Source organism: Melanerpes formicivorus, unplaced genomic scaffold (assembly GCF_026170545.1).
Source record: "Melanerpes formicivorus ecotype bairdi unplaced genomic scaffold, bMelFor1.0.p_v2 SCAF_4, whole genome shotgun sequence".
Taxonomy (NCBI): Eukaryota; Metazoa; Chordata; class Aves; order Piciformes; family Picidae; genus Melanerpes; species Melanerpes formicivorus.
Genome location: NW_027142356.1, coordinates 9,181,147 through 9,195,207, shown reverse-complemented (window position 1 = coordinate 9,195,207; position 14,061 = coordinate 9,181,147). Strand labels below are relative to the sequence as shown.

Genomic DNA, 14,061 nt, shown 5'->3' with positions numbered 1-14,061 from the left:
GAGCAATAAGGTCTCTCCTGAGTCTCCTCTTCTCCGGGCTAAGCAACCCTAGCTCCCTCAGCCTCTCCTCATAGGGTTTGTGTTCCAAACTCCTCACCAGCTTTGTTGCCCTTCTCTGGACATGTTCCTGGTCAACATCCTTCCTAAACTGAGGCACCCAGAACTGGACACAGTACTCAAGATGCAGCCTAACCAGTGCAGTGTACAGGGGCAGAATGACCTCCCTGTTCCTGATGGCCACACTGTTCCTGATACAGGCCAGGATGCCATTGGCCCTCCTGGCTGCCTGGGCACACTGCAGGCTCATGTTCAGCCTACCATCGACCAGTACCCCCAGGTCCCTCTCTGCCTGGGCACTCTCCAGCCACTCTGACCCCAGCCTGTAGCACTGCATGGGGATGTTGTGGCCAATGTGCAGAACCCGGCACTTTGATGTGTTCAATCTCATGCCGCTGGACTCTGCCCATCTGTCCAGCCTGTCGAGGTCCCTCTGCAGAGCCTCTCTACCCTCCAGCAGATCAAGCACTGATACATAATATTAATGCTCCCCCATGAAGGTAAGCATATGTCTCACCAAAACCAGAGTCACCAGCAGAGAATCACTTTGAAAAGACTGGAAACTTTCTAATTATGAGCCCCATCAAACAGCTTAAGTTACCTTAAATCCAAATGACAGTATGTTGCCTGGACACAGTACAAGGTCATGGAAAATATGATGCTTCTTGACCCTGATATTTAAAACAAACAAAAACCTCCCCAAAACCACACAGACAACCAACCACAAGAAGAAGAAACACCAACACCCAAACAAAATCTACAAACAAACCCAAAACATGATCCAGAAATGAAACTTCAAGCTGAAATTATGCCATCATGATACAGCACAGCACCTCAAGCCTGGATGTACAACAGGCCATGCACACAAAAAAAAGCTTCAGAAACTGGACAGAAATTTGTAGAAAATAAGTTTTATTTGGCTCCTTTTGTACTTTCTGTAAAAGAAATGCACATTCATACAGTTTGCCTTTCCCAGTGCATGTCTGGATTTGCTCACAGAGTCAGGAATATCAAGGCAAACGGCGCCTTTGAAATCATTTCAGACACATTTGTATTTTGACTGTAAAGCATCCAAAGTTACTAATTTTCTAATTATAACTTGGAAAAAAACACTTCAGGTATTTCTTCTCAGATTCACACATGTAGTAGTCCCACACTGGGAACAGGAGACAGGCCTGAAACAAAGAACTGAGAAGCCAATGGCTAATACTCATTTCAGGTAGAGCTAAAGATAGGTTCTCTATTTCATACTGAGCTGGGGTATAAACAAAAAACCCAGCTAGGGAACTCGCTCTTTACAAAAGCTCTAAAACAGAAATGATCAAACATTACTTCAAAACTACAAATTAGCCACTGGTACTCAGAGTTTGTTTGCAAAGAAAGCACCATTCCCCTAGTTGTTTCTCATGGTCAGGTTCTCTTTCCTGTTGATGGTAGCTATAGAATTTGTTTCCTGATGCTGCTTCTTAAACACTTCATGAAGAGGAGTAAATTCAGCTCATACATCACAAAAGGTATTAACCCATCAAGTAGCCCCTACAGAAAAAAAAAATTAAGTTAGATAAAAAGTTAACAAACACAGGCAGCAGTCCTCCAAAAATAATAAACACATTGATTTACACCAAAGATTTCAGACTGTTAAAACTTAGCTGATCAAGTCTACTTAATACCATAAATCCTGCCTAAGGTACACACTGGCCTGTTTCACTCCTTCCTTAGTTGATTTTCCTCAATGAACATGAGAAACAGATTAACCTGTTCCAAATTCAGCTTTGGTAATTGTCTGGAATTGTTGAAGCACTGCTTGCACCCTATATAAAAGGTTCTTTATTTGTAACCTTTGCACAAACTACATTCAGTCTAACTTGACATTTTTCTGGCACTCAGCACAACTCTGCCCACTTTTTCTCTTCCATTTCTCTGAAGCTCTGTTTCTTTAATGAGTTTAAGAAAGAGAACTGTAATGACATAAGTGTACTGAGTAAAACAAGAAAACATCTGAACGAAGCAAGGAAATACAGAGCAGGTCCCTACCCAACAACCTGCTGGCAGGGAACCCACTACTTCCGTGTTACAAAACAAAACTTGTAACAATATTGCAAAGGTTAAAAAAAACCCAAAACATTTAAAGAAAGTGGGAATTACTGTAATTTTTAAGTCAACACCTGATGGAGTTACTCCAAATATTAACTACCAGGAAATCCAAGCATCAGGTTTCAGCTATGCTAAATTAAATAGGTGGACTGAGAAATAAAGAGGAAAATTAAAATCCTGTATTTGGATTCTACACAGTCTGAATGCTCCATATTTGATCTGTGACTATAAATGTATACATAGTGTGACAAGCAGGACCAGGGAAGCAATTGTTCATCTGTAGTGGAGAGGCCACATCCTGAGTACTAGGTTCAGTTTTGGGGCCCTCACCACAAGAAAGACATTGACATGTTGCAGTAGGTCCAGAGAAGGGCAAAGAAGCTAGTGGAGGGTATGGAGAACAGGTCTGGTGAGGGGCAGCTGAGGGAACTGGCGGTATTGAGTCTGGAGGAGGCTGAGGGGAGACCTTTTCACTCTCCACAAATCCCTGGAAGGAGGCCGAAGACAGGAAGATGTTGGTCTCATAGATTCATAGAATGGTTTAGGTTGGAAGGAACCTTAAAGATCTTCTAGTTCCAACACCTTTGCCATGGGCAGGAACACTTTCCTCTAGACCAGGTTGCTTAAGGCCTCATCCAACCCGGCCTTGAACAGGGAGGGGGCATCCATAACCTCCCTGGACAACATGCTCCAATGTCTCACCACCTTCACTGTAAAGAATTTCTTCCTAATATCCAGTCTGAATCTACCCTCCTCACACTTCAATCCATTCTCATCCTATCACTACAAGCCCTTGTAAAAAGTCTCTTCCCACTAGTCTCTCTGGGAACAAGTGATAGGACATGAGGAAATGGCCTCCAGCTGGAGCAGAGAAGGTTTAGATTGGACATTAGAAGAAACTTCTTGACTGAAAAGACTCTCAAACACTGGAACCGCCTCCCCAGGGAGGCAGTTGAATCCTCATCCCTGGAGGGGTTTAAAGATTCAGAAATATGGTGCTGAAGGACATGAGTTAGCACCAAACTCAGTAAAGTTAGGTAATGGTTGGATTTGATAATCTTAAAGGTTTTTTGCAACTGACATGATTATATGATTAAAATATTGCCTATATTTTATACTTCAACCTTATGTTCAGTTGTTCAGCAACAAAAACATCATCTTGATGGTAAGTCTGCTCTGAATGCTTCTGAACACTTGTTACTGCTGTCATCAGTTCTAGTTATGAGCTCTCACATACACTGTCACTATAAATAACTGAACTGCCTTTCTTCAAGTTCTTTGACACTCCTTTCTTCCTCAAAGCCCCACCTTGTAATTACTTCAACATGGTCAATACATACACTTAGTCTATGTTAAAACTCACTGAAAGACAGACTCACTACTTCTATCTTCTGTCAGACCCAAAAACTGTAACCTTTTTTTAACAACAGTATGATTTTATAGTAGCTGTCCCTAAAAAAAGCATCTCATCTCATTCAAGGTAGCTTGTTCCAAAAAAGCAGTAAAAACCTCCAACTTACAGCTAAGCTGCAGATCTCTTGTTACTCTTAAATTTAACACAGGCATACACAAGCCACAGAAGAGACAAAAAGCTGAAAGAGCATTAAATCACTTACGGTAATTTCATCCTCATGAAGACTCTGGCCATGAAGAAGCTCAAAAGCACACTGACAAATCCAATGAAGAGCAAAAGAAATCTGTTCAGCTTGGGGATATTTGGTGCATTGGATCGATCCAGAATTATGAATCCCAGGCCACCCATTGTGAAGAGGAAGCTGGATGCAAGCCCTTCCATAATATATTGCCCATTTACTCTGAAGGAAAAAAAAAACCAACAAGAAGGAGGTAAAGAGGAAGAAAAGAGAGGCAAAAAAACTCTATTTGCATTTCAAAACCCATCTACTCAACCTGCTTTAGCTTCACAAACACACAGGATGATTAATGTTGATGGCTGACTTTCTAACAGCAAAACTAGGTACGGAAACTGGTGTTATGCAATTACATCAAGGCTTTAAATACAGCATTTCTCTCCAAAACTGATATTCTGCAAGGTGACCTGTCAAGCATACTGGTGGTTTTACATTCACTGCACATATTGACTGTCAGTCCAAGAAGCCAAATTTCCTTCTTACAAAGTTGTAATGGGTTGGGGCAGACCCCCCTCCCCTCCACGTGCAGAAATGACAACTCAGACAAACGGACTGCAAAAGCGATGGAAAGTTTAAATAGAACAGTGAGTGCGTGCAGAGAGCTAGAAACACAGTGACAAGAAGAAACCCCAAAACAGACCCAGAGAGATCCCATCCCCACCTGACGGTGCACCCAAAACCCCCAGGGCTCCTCCTTCCCCCCCCCTCCACTGCTAGGCTAGTCTCAGCTGGCCAGATCTGAGACTGCCCATCCCCCCGTGGCCTTGGGCCTAGCCAGGCCCATGGCCGGGAGATCTCTCCCCCAGTTACCAGGTAAGGAGAGGAAAGAAAAAAAGGAAGTGCCAGACCCCACCGTGAAACTTATAGTGGTGCAAGGGATCATGGTAGGAAATAACTTAATTTCCTGTGTCCGCCCACTGGGCTGGACTTCTGGACACAGCAAACACCCCTGTAGCAGAGGGCACCCAGCCCAAACTACGACAAAAGTTCAGATGGAGAGAACGGAATCAGAGGCAGAACCAATATTGCACCTGGATCATGAGTCCCCTGCATTCCACAGTCACTGAAAATCTTTCCCGTCACTGTAATTAGCAACCTCACAAAATTGGCATGGATGCCAATAGAGAAATGAAAACAAACAATTTCATCTTCTTTCATGTTGTTGTCACTGACGTGCACCAAAGTGCTATCAAGTCCCTGCATTTGCCTGATTCACCCACAATGCAGCAATCCAAATCTGTCTGAGACCTACACTGCATATAGCTCAAGTCAAAATCTGTACATGAAGCATGTCCTAGGCCTCACAAACTCAAATACCTTTTTTGATATTTAACTGAAAACAATTTGTTTCCACACACATGAAAAACACAGTTACAAATGTAAATCTAATTCTCTCCAGACCAATTCATTACTAGGCAGTCTCTAGCTTATTTTGCCTAATAGAAGCAAAAGGCTCAAAGAAGGCACTGTTACACATTTGTGACTATCTTTCCCACCCTCAAACACAAGAGTCACAATTACACTAGAGTTTAAAAGGCAGAATCAAAAATTTAACAAACACAGGAGGCTCCAAATAAAGATCAGGAAAAAAATTCTTCACTCTGAGGGTGGCACAACACTGGAGCAGAGAGATTGCAGTCTCCTTCTCTGAAGGCATTCCAAACATGCCTAGATGTGCTGCTGTATGACCCTCTAGCAAAAGAGTTGAACTAGATGATCTTCAGGTCCCTTCCAACCACTACCATTCTGTTATTCTGTGTGCTGCGAAGAAAAACAATTGAATGTGCCTGCATCCACTATAAAACTCAGGGTTTGGAAGAAAAAGCAGCACTGCCAGCTTGAAACCTTTACTTATCAGATTTCTGATTTTCAGAAAACCTGAATCTTTCTGTTTTATTTCAGTTCTGCTTCTCAATTATGGACTGATACAGAAAAGATCCTGCCTTGCTTGCATACAGAGCTCATTAAAAGAAGCAGATGCACAACTCTGTAGGCCAGGTTCACTCACTTGTGGTCACACATTTGCAGCACCTCGCTGTGCAGAGGCACAGTCAGTCCTGCTCCTACCCTCCTACCTGTATGCCAGGAAGGCCACCGGCCTCTGATGCCCGTGCTCGTCTGTCATCGACCCCACGCTGGGAGGCTCCACAATCACGTCATAGATAATCCCTGTGGAGAGAAAAGCATCACCTTTGGCTGCTAGCAACAAACAACTACCCAAGCATCACGGTGATGCTCCAAGTTGGCCAAAGTCCGTGGTTTATGACCGATTTGGAGCCAGATAAGGGCTCAGCAGCAGCAGCGGCTGTGCTACTCGGGGCAGGGCCCAGCAGTCCCGCCGCAGATGAAAAGCTACTCCCTAAGCGGAGTGTCCCACTCATCTCGCCCGCCCCACCGGCCCCGACCTCACCTCCGGTGATGAGGAAGTAGGACACCACCACCAGCGCGTACACGGTCATAGCCGAGGGCATGTGCACCCAGCTCGGCCGCTTCAGCTTGATGTTGGGGCACTCGAGCACGGCGAAGGGCAGGCGGTACAACGTCTCCATGGCGGCGGTGCGGCCAAACGCAGAGCCGCAGCCCCGCTACTCTCTACCGGCTCGCCCCGCCGCGACCAGCCCCACCGCCAGACACGAAGGCGGAAACGGAAATGGGCTGCTACGTCCTGGAAGGGATAAACTCACACATTTTAAAACAGCGGACACAAAACAAACACTCAAAAGTTAAACCCAGTTTTGAATAATAAAAAAACCTCTTTTTTTTCAGTACAAATACACCTGAAAAAGTATCTCGCCCGCCGCCAGAGGGTATATCCATCTTACTCGCCTGCTAGGACCTACTAAGCCTGACGTGTCGGTGCTCGGTGACGGCGAGGGGCCCGGGCGGGGCTGAGGCGGGGCACAAGGCACAGGCCCCGCCCCCGGGGCTAGGAATCCACGTGGCCGCTGCTGCGGGGCCGCGCCGCGGGCGTGCGCGTGCCCCTGGGGAGGGTCCTGCGGCCGGCGCCAGTCTCGCCCGTGGGACACCAGACTGCCTAGAGACAGGTGCCATACTGGCGGCAGGACAGAGCAGTTTCCTGGCAAGGGGTCAAAGTGTGTTCCTTGTTCCACTTGTTCTCAAGTGGTGTTCCCCAGGGCTCTGTACTGGGACCAGGTCTCTTTAATAATCTTTATCAATGATCTGGATGAGGGAGTCAATGCACACTCAGTAAGCTTGCAGATGACACCAAGCTGGGAGGGCAAGTTGGTCTGCCTGAGGGCAGGAAGGGATTTCCCCCCTGCACTCAGCACTGGTGAGTAAGGCTGCTTCTCAAACATTGTGTTCAGTTCTGGCACCCTCACTACAAGAAGGACATTGAGGTCCTGGAGCAGACCCAGAGAAGGGGCTACTAAGCTGGGGGTCTGCAGAACAGGTCTTGTGAGGAGCAGCTGAGGAAACTAGGGTTCTTTAATCTAGAGGAGGGTGAGGAGAGGCATCATTACTCTCTACAACTCCCTAAAAGAGGTTGGAATGAGGTGGATCTTGGTCTCCTCTCCCTTGCAACAATAGGAAAAGAGAAAATGGCCTCAAGTTGCATCAGAGGAGGTTTAGATTGGACATTAGAAGAAAATTCTTGACTCAAAGGGTTCTCAATCACTGGAATAGGGTCCCAAGGGAGGTGGTTGAATCCTCATCCCTGGAAGTGTTTAAAAGATGCAGAAATGTGGTGCTGAGGGGCATGGTTCAGCACCAGCCTTGGTAGAGTTAGATAGTGGTTAGACACCTGCTTTGTGTCAGACACTAAATAGTTCAAAATTCAGAGCTGGGGGTGAGGAGTAATCCCACAACCACAGGTAACACAAGAGTTACCCCAAGTGTAACCTGGGGAGTGTTAGAGACACATTTAGAGTTTTCCTTACACAGCACAGTGAAGGAAAGCAGCAAAATCAGCCCATTTCCACTTTTTACCATTACCATCACATCCTCAGTGTAAAAGGAACAGAACTTTGCCTCAATACCAGAAACCTAAACTGCTACTCCAAAATCTCATTCTGGAAGTCATTAGAGGTCTGTTCTAGCTGTGCCCTGGAGCTCTGCTTGTATCATACCTCTAACTGTGACCCAGGAAGCACTTAAACAGAATACAGCAGCTGCAGTTTTCTTCCAGGAGATCCAGATGTAGCAGCATGCAGTTGCTGGTGAGTGCAGCACTCACTCCAAGGAATCATAAAATAGGTTGGAAAAGACTTAAAAAAAAAAAAAAAAAATCAAGTCCACCTGTTAACCCAGCACTGCCAAGTCACCATTAAATCACGTTCCTTAGCACCACATCTGCACAGCTGTTTTTAATCTCTTCAGGGATGGGGACTCCACCATTTCCCTGAGCAGTCTGGCTCGTGAGCAATTTGTCCACCAGAGCTCTCAGGTCCTCTGCAGAGCCTACCTTTAAGAAGCTCAGTTCCTAACTGGTAATGTTACATTTGGGTTATTCCTTCCCTAGGAAGTCATACAATAGAATGCTTAGGACTGGAAGGACCCTCAATGATCATCCAGGACACTTGGAGCAACTGCAGAGGCTGGAGGTGGTGAGAAAAGTCTCATGTTCACTCACCCCAGGTGATGGAGGAGCACTTCTGAACCTTCAGCAAGTGTGTCTCCAAGTGGCTTCCATGATGCATAGGGAAGGGCAAAGGAACAGCAAATCTAAGCAAGTCTGGTGCCTGCTCTCCACCAAGGACTGTCAAGAGCACAACTGGGAGAATATGCAGTCTGCTGCTGCCAAGCTCTCAGACCCAAGCAGAGCTGTCACTTGGTTCCCCAAGTCTCTCAGAGCATGAGCACACAGAGCAGGATGACCAGTCACCCCTCTAGAACTGATGGAAGAGACTTCTCTCACCTGTGGGGACAAAACAAGTGCTGTACAACCACAGTAGCCCCCAGTAACATGAACACCACCAGTGGCAAAGAGAAATGCCTGCAAGAAAATGCCTCAGCAGAACCTGTTTGTTCAGGTTTTGATGTTTTGCAGTTCCAGTTGTTTAATGTTTCTAATTCAATCTTTTATAAATAAATATATACATATGTATACACACACATATATAGATGTAAAAGTGCCTTTTATCCATCTGTGCTCTGGTTAATTCTCTCTGACCTTTACCCAAGCACTGATTTTTAAAGGAGTATACCAAAGTATCTGAAATTACAACAGTGTGGGTTCCCTTTATTTGGTGACTCAGATATGAAGCAGATACCAACACCTGGGCAATGAATGGGCAAGTCCCAGAGCTACACACATCTCAGTCAAGAAGACTCCAGGCTGGACAAAGTGCCTTGGATTTATCAAGACACTGGAAAGTCTTCCCCCTCAGCTTGTTCAGAGAGATTGATAGGCAATGTTATTACTAAATATATGTTCCTCCCAAGGTCCCAGTGAGCTGTTTCATTTAAGGAAGACAAACCTAATAGCATAAAGTCACTGCAATCTGAAGACAGACAAATTGAGAGCAGAAAGGAGCTGTATTTTTGTTTGCAGGCTTCCAAAGCCATTGATAGAAACCAGCATCTCCATCTAGTATCTTGCAAGCTGGCCAGTGCTCAGTGCAACAGCCCCTAACCACACCCACTGGCTTGCTCATTATAGACACAGGAGACAATGACCAGCCTGCAGCACACACATGTGCAGTGCAGCACCTACTGAAATACAGCTGGCCCTCTCACAGGGCACAGAGTGTTCCCCTTGCCCTGACACAGCTAACTCAAATTAGAGAGGAGCAGACACTGCTGCTGAAGTATCATCCAGGTATTTTCTTGCATCATACACATAAGAATAGTTTTGGTTGGAAAAGACCTTTAAGATGATCAAGTCTAACCATTAACCTAGCATTGACAAGTCACCACCAATCCAAGGAATGAGACTATTCCCTGCCACTCTCAGATTCAAGCAACAGTAATTACAGCACAAAGTCTCCCTTAGTCCTATACTAGTTCTCCTTTTCTTCACCTGACAATCTATTGACTTTAGTCATATTTTGCTTTTCTTCTTGATTCCTAACTTTATTCTAAGCCTCAAGTCCTCTGATGACTTCATAGAGATGTTGCCATGAAAAAACACAACCTGCATTGCTCAAAGATACTCCAAGCTCTCTACAGGACTAGAAGACAGAGCTCGGAGCTCCCTTTAACCAGACCTACTTCCACCCATCTCTCTCTGTAGGCAGAACAGGACACAGCATCCTGACTAAAGGGTTTGCTGTACCAAAACCCAATTCTACACAAGCTTTGAGAAGCAGTTCCTACCAGCTTTGACTAGCATAAAGAACAACAAGACACAGGAAAAGTGGAACTTTCATTTATTGGGCTGAAACTACAAATAGATTCACTTGGACTTCTGGCTCTGTGCTTGTGCCTTCAACACTTTCACAACGATCTTCTGCTCCTCAATAAGAAAAGCTCGCTTGATTCTGGAAAGGAAAATAATAACTTTAGGACATGTGTCTACTTCAATAAAAACACAGAAGTAAAAACAGAGTCACAATTAGTTTTATTGTCTCCAACATTCATTGCCCACATGGTGTCAGTTCTACAGCAACATAAAAAGGGAAGCCATCCATATATCTGTCAGCATCAAAAGACAGGGATGGTGGCACTTTATGATTGTGGTGGTTTGGGGATGAAGTCCTAGTATGTGCCTGCAAGATTTACACTTGACAGCTGAACACTGGAAACATTAACACCTTCACTAACTTGAAAGGTAAAAAGTGAAAGTCCTCACCAGCAAACTAACTTAGTTGTTCTTAAAGTCAGAGCTGGTACAATCAGTCATGGTCAGCTCTAATCCTCAGAACAATGGACAACTTTACATGAGACCAGTTACCAAAACCACAACGGTTCCCCTCTTAGGATTACAGCTCCTCTGCACATAAACAAGGAAGACTCTGGCAGGGCAAGTCATGCCCCAGTACAATTATTTATGGAAGTTGTGTGAGGCCACTGTGCAGATGGACCTAAGTGATACTACTCGCATCAACAGCCCACTTGACGGTTTTGAGTTAAAAGCACAAGTATACCATCCACACTCTTCTAACTTAAAACATTAAAATGCCATTCCAAATGCATTTGGTACAGATGGTTACTTCAGCAATACACAAAAAGACACCTAAGCACATGCAGGAGAAACCTGCTAATAAGGAAGGAAGTGACTTGTGCGTTTTGGGTGAGGCAAAATAAGGTATGTTCATGAAGTTCATAAAGCGTTTGAGGAAACACTCAGGAAAAAAGAACTGCCTTTTACAAAGTTATGCTATGCATCTCCAGCATGGAAGGTGGAACAACTCATCTTCCATGGCATCTAATGCAACCTAGAACTCGTGCAAGAAAAGACAAAAAAAAACATCCTGGCAAGATGAAAAAAAAAAAGGCATTATAGACTGCTGACTCCAGAGAGCTGCTCTGATGACCACTCACAGAGAGGATGCATTCTTGTAATTAGACATTTCTCTTCAAACTTGCCCCAGATGCACGGTTACCACACAATAAAACTGAATTCAGTGAGGCCCTGCAAAGGCTATCATAAAACTTGGCCATTCAAAGATGCCTAACATGCAATCACTTAGTATCTTTTAATTCCAAAATACCACAAAGACGACAAAAACTCTTACACTAAATCTTTGGACAAGACCAAAAACTAGGATAACAAAAGAGGAAAATCTTTACATTGGGTGCTCACTATAAAAAAACAGAAGTGCAGAATGAGCACAGTTTACCACCAAAGGCACAGTATGAAACCATGAAGAACAACTCTACAAAGGAAGTTTGCATGCAGTAACTAGCTCAAACCCAAGGGACAAAATCATATGCCTCCCTGCTCATGTGCCTCCAAGCTCACACTTTCTATTTTACTACGCTAACATCAGACAAGGAGTCTTCCAGGTCCTGCTCCACATCATGACACAGTGAGATGTAAAAATCTGGTATGAAGCAACCTCAAGAATATAAAGTTAGCTCTCTGTCATCTTACCTGTCACGGACACACTTAGCACACATGGAACCACCATAGGCTCTGCTAACATGCTTCTTCGTTTTTGACAACCTCATGAGAACTTTAGGACGCACAGCACGAACCTACAGAAAGCAAAAATGGAAAGGGTATACTAAGTCTCTTAGCTTTGTAAGACAGTCTTACCAGAAATCCACTCTGATGGCTTCAAAAAGCAGCAACACCTGAAGCTGACCATTCAAGTCACTTGTCATGCGTGCCCATCTTCAGCACTCGTCAGCTGATCTTTTCATTCTACCAGGTAGCAGGTTCACAAATATATTCCTTATAAAATTGTGAGGGTTTGTTTTCATTTTTCCAAAGGATAGCAACTGCTGAAAGATCAACATTACTCAGACATTCCCATCACTGTTAAGAGCTGCGTTACACCAAAGAAACTTATTAGAGAACAGTATCATGGTAAAGACATTCATTCCTTTTTTCTGAAGCTCATGGTCAAAACTGATTAATGGTTTGTTTGAAAGCCTATCCTAACAGATCCTATTTAGACTTCTGAACCTGCTACAGAGTTACCTCAGCCTAACTCTAAGAAATTCAGACAGTTGCATCTTACAAAAGGGCTCAGATTTAACAGCAGTGCGAACCACCAGCATTAACATAGAATTTACTCCTTCAGCTTTCGAAGCTTATTTTACCAGTTAAACTCTACAACCCTTGAAAGGGCTCTCAAAGATTGGAACAGGCTTCCCAGGGAGGTGGTTGAATCGCTCCTATACAATCATTGCATTGGTACCGAGTGGCACAGTTTAGCCCCAGACCTGGGAGAGTTAGATAATGGTTGGACTTGATGATCTTAAAAGGTCTTTTCCAACTAAGATAATTCTATGATTCTAAGAACACCTGGCTAAGAATAATTTTAGAGAAGCTGTTCTAACAATTCAGTGGGCATATAATATTACTCAAAAAGAATCTTTGTACTGAAAAAAATAAAGATAGCTGTAAAGAAATGCCTTCTGTCAGTAAGGCTAATACTTACACCACGAAGTCTTCCTGGGCAAATACCACATGCTGACTTTGGTGCCTTCCCCACTTTCTTGGTGTAAAGGTAAACAATCCTGTTCCCAGGTGTTCGGGACCTAAGCACAGCAGAAAAATACCCAGTTAACAAATCAAAACATAAAATTTGTGTTCTTAAACCCCAAGTTTTTCTTACTTACAGTCTAGTCTTGTTGGAAGCTGTGTTGTAGGACAACCTACGGCGGTAGGTCAGGCGCTGAACCATTTTTAATACCTAAATTAGATAAAAACAGAGCAGCACTTATTTAAGGGCTCAGCATCCACAGGGATGTTCACGTATCACAGCATCACCTGCACTGAAGCACTGGGCCGTATCTGAATGAGCAGCTATGGTTCTATTAGTAGTAACAAAACTAAAACATCTCCTCCTCTGCAACAGCCAAAAAAAACCCTCTATTATTAAACAAAAAAAACACCTGACAGCGAGTGGAATACGATTTGCTGAAGCAAACGCGATCCTATCCGTATCGCACCAGACACCAAACTGTTAAGTCACACTTTAGGCCCAGACTGGAGCCTTCTCAGGGACCAACACAACGCGACGAGGGCAGCGACACCGCAGTACTCAGCTCCGACAGCGGCGCAACGAAGCAAAGGCCCGGTGAGGCACCAGCAGCCTTCAGAGCTCCACAGGGAACCCTTCCACCGCGGGCACTGGCGCGCTTCGGGCGCCGGTCCCGGGGAGCAGCAGAGCTGAGCTCAGGAATCACCACGTCCAGCCTGCTGCAGCTCGGGAGACGCGAGTGCCCCGCGGAAACCGCACCGTGACGGCCTGATAAGGCCCAGCCTTCCCGCTGCGCAGCTCTGCCCTCGCGGCCGGTCCAAGCGCGGCCAACAGCGCCGCCGATCCCTCACCGCAGACTTGCCGAGACCTTAGCCACCCCCACCGCCCTTCAGACCGCGGATGCAGGTGGATAACCACCGACAACCCTCAGCATCTAGCCGCCATACCTGACGCCGCCGGACCCAGAAGAGGAAGCGGAAGTGTGGGAGGCCAACTTTGAAGTAGTGGCTGTCTTGAACCGGAATGAAATAGCGGCGCCTGCGCGTTCTATAGCATCTCCCCGCCTCGGTAGGGAGTGGGCGCCGCCGTGTTGTACGGAAGCGTAGAGCAGAGGTACGCCATATTGTACGGAAGAGAAGAGGCGGGGCGCCGCTCAGCGGCCGGAGTCGGGGCAGACCCGTCCGGGGTCTGGAAAGTGGTGGAGG

At 45.2% G+C, this 14,061-nt stretch overlaps 2 protein-coding genes across 2 annotated transcripts; both read right to left on the bottom strand.

The window, feature by feature from the left end:
* Window positions 1-952: 952 nt before the first annotated feature.
* On the bottom strand, window positions 953-6,465 carry OSTC (oligosaccharyltransferase complex non-catalytic subunit). The gene is made up of 4 exons (XM_068136896.1): window positions 6,211-6,465; window positions 5,876-5,969; window positions 3,768-3,965; window positions 953-1,593 (listed from the first exon to the last, which is right to left on the bottom strand). The coding sequence occupies exons 1-4, from the start codon at window positions 6,347-6,349 to the stop codon at window positions 1,575-1,577; spliced, it is 450 nt and encodes a 149-aa protein (XP_067992997.1). The 5' UTR covers window positions 6,350-6,465; the 3' UTR covers window positions 953-1,574.
* Window positions 6,466-10,112: 3,647 nt separating this feature from the next.
* Window positions 10,113-13,846, bottom strand: RPL34 (ribosomal protein L34). The gene is made up of 5 exons (XM_068136895.1): window positions 13,804-13,846; window positions 12,993-13,066; window positions 12,812-12,911; window positions 11,797-11,900; window positions 10,113-10,240 (listed from the first exon to the last, which is right to left on the bottom strand). Exons 2-5 carry the CDS (start codon window positions 13,055-13,057, stop codon window positions 10,156-10,158), a joined length of 354 nt encoding a protein of 117 aa, XP_067992996.1. The 5' UTR covers window positions 13,058-13,066; window positions 13,804-13,846; the 3' UTR covers window positions 10,113-10,155.
* Between the last annotated feature and the right edge of the window lie 215 nt (window positions 13,847-14,061).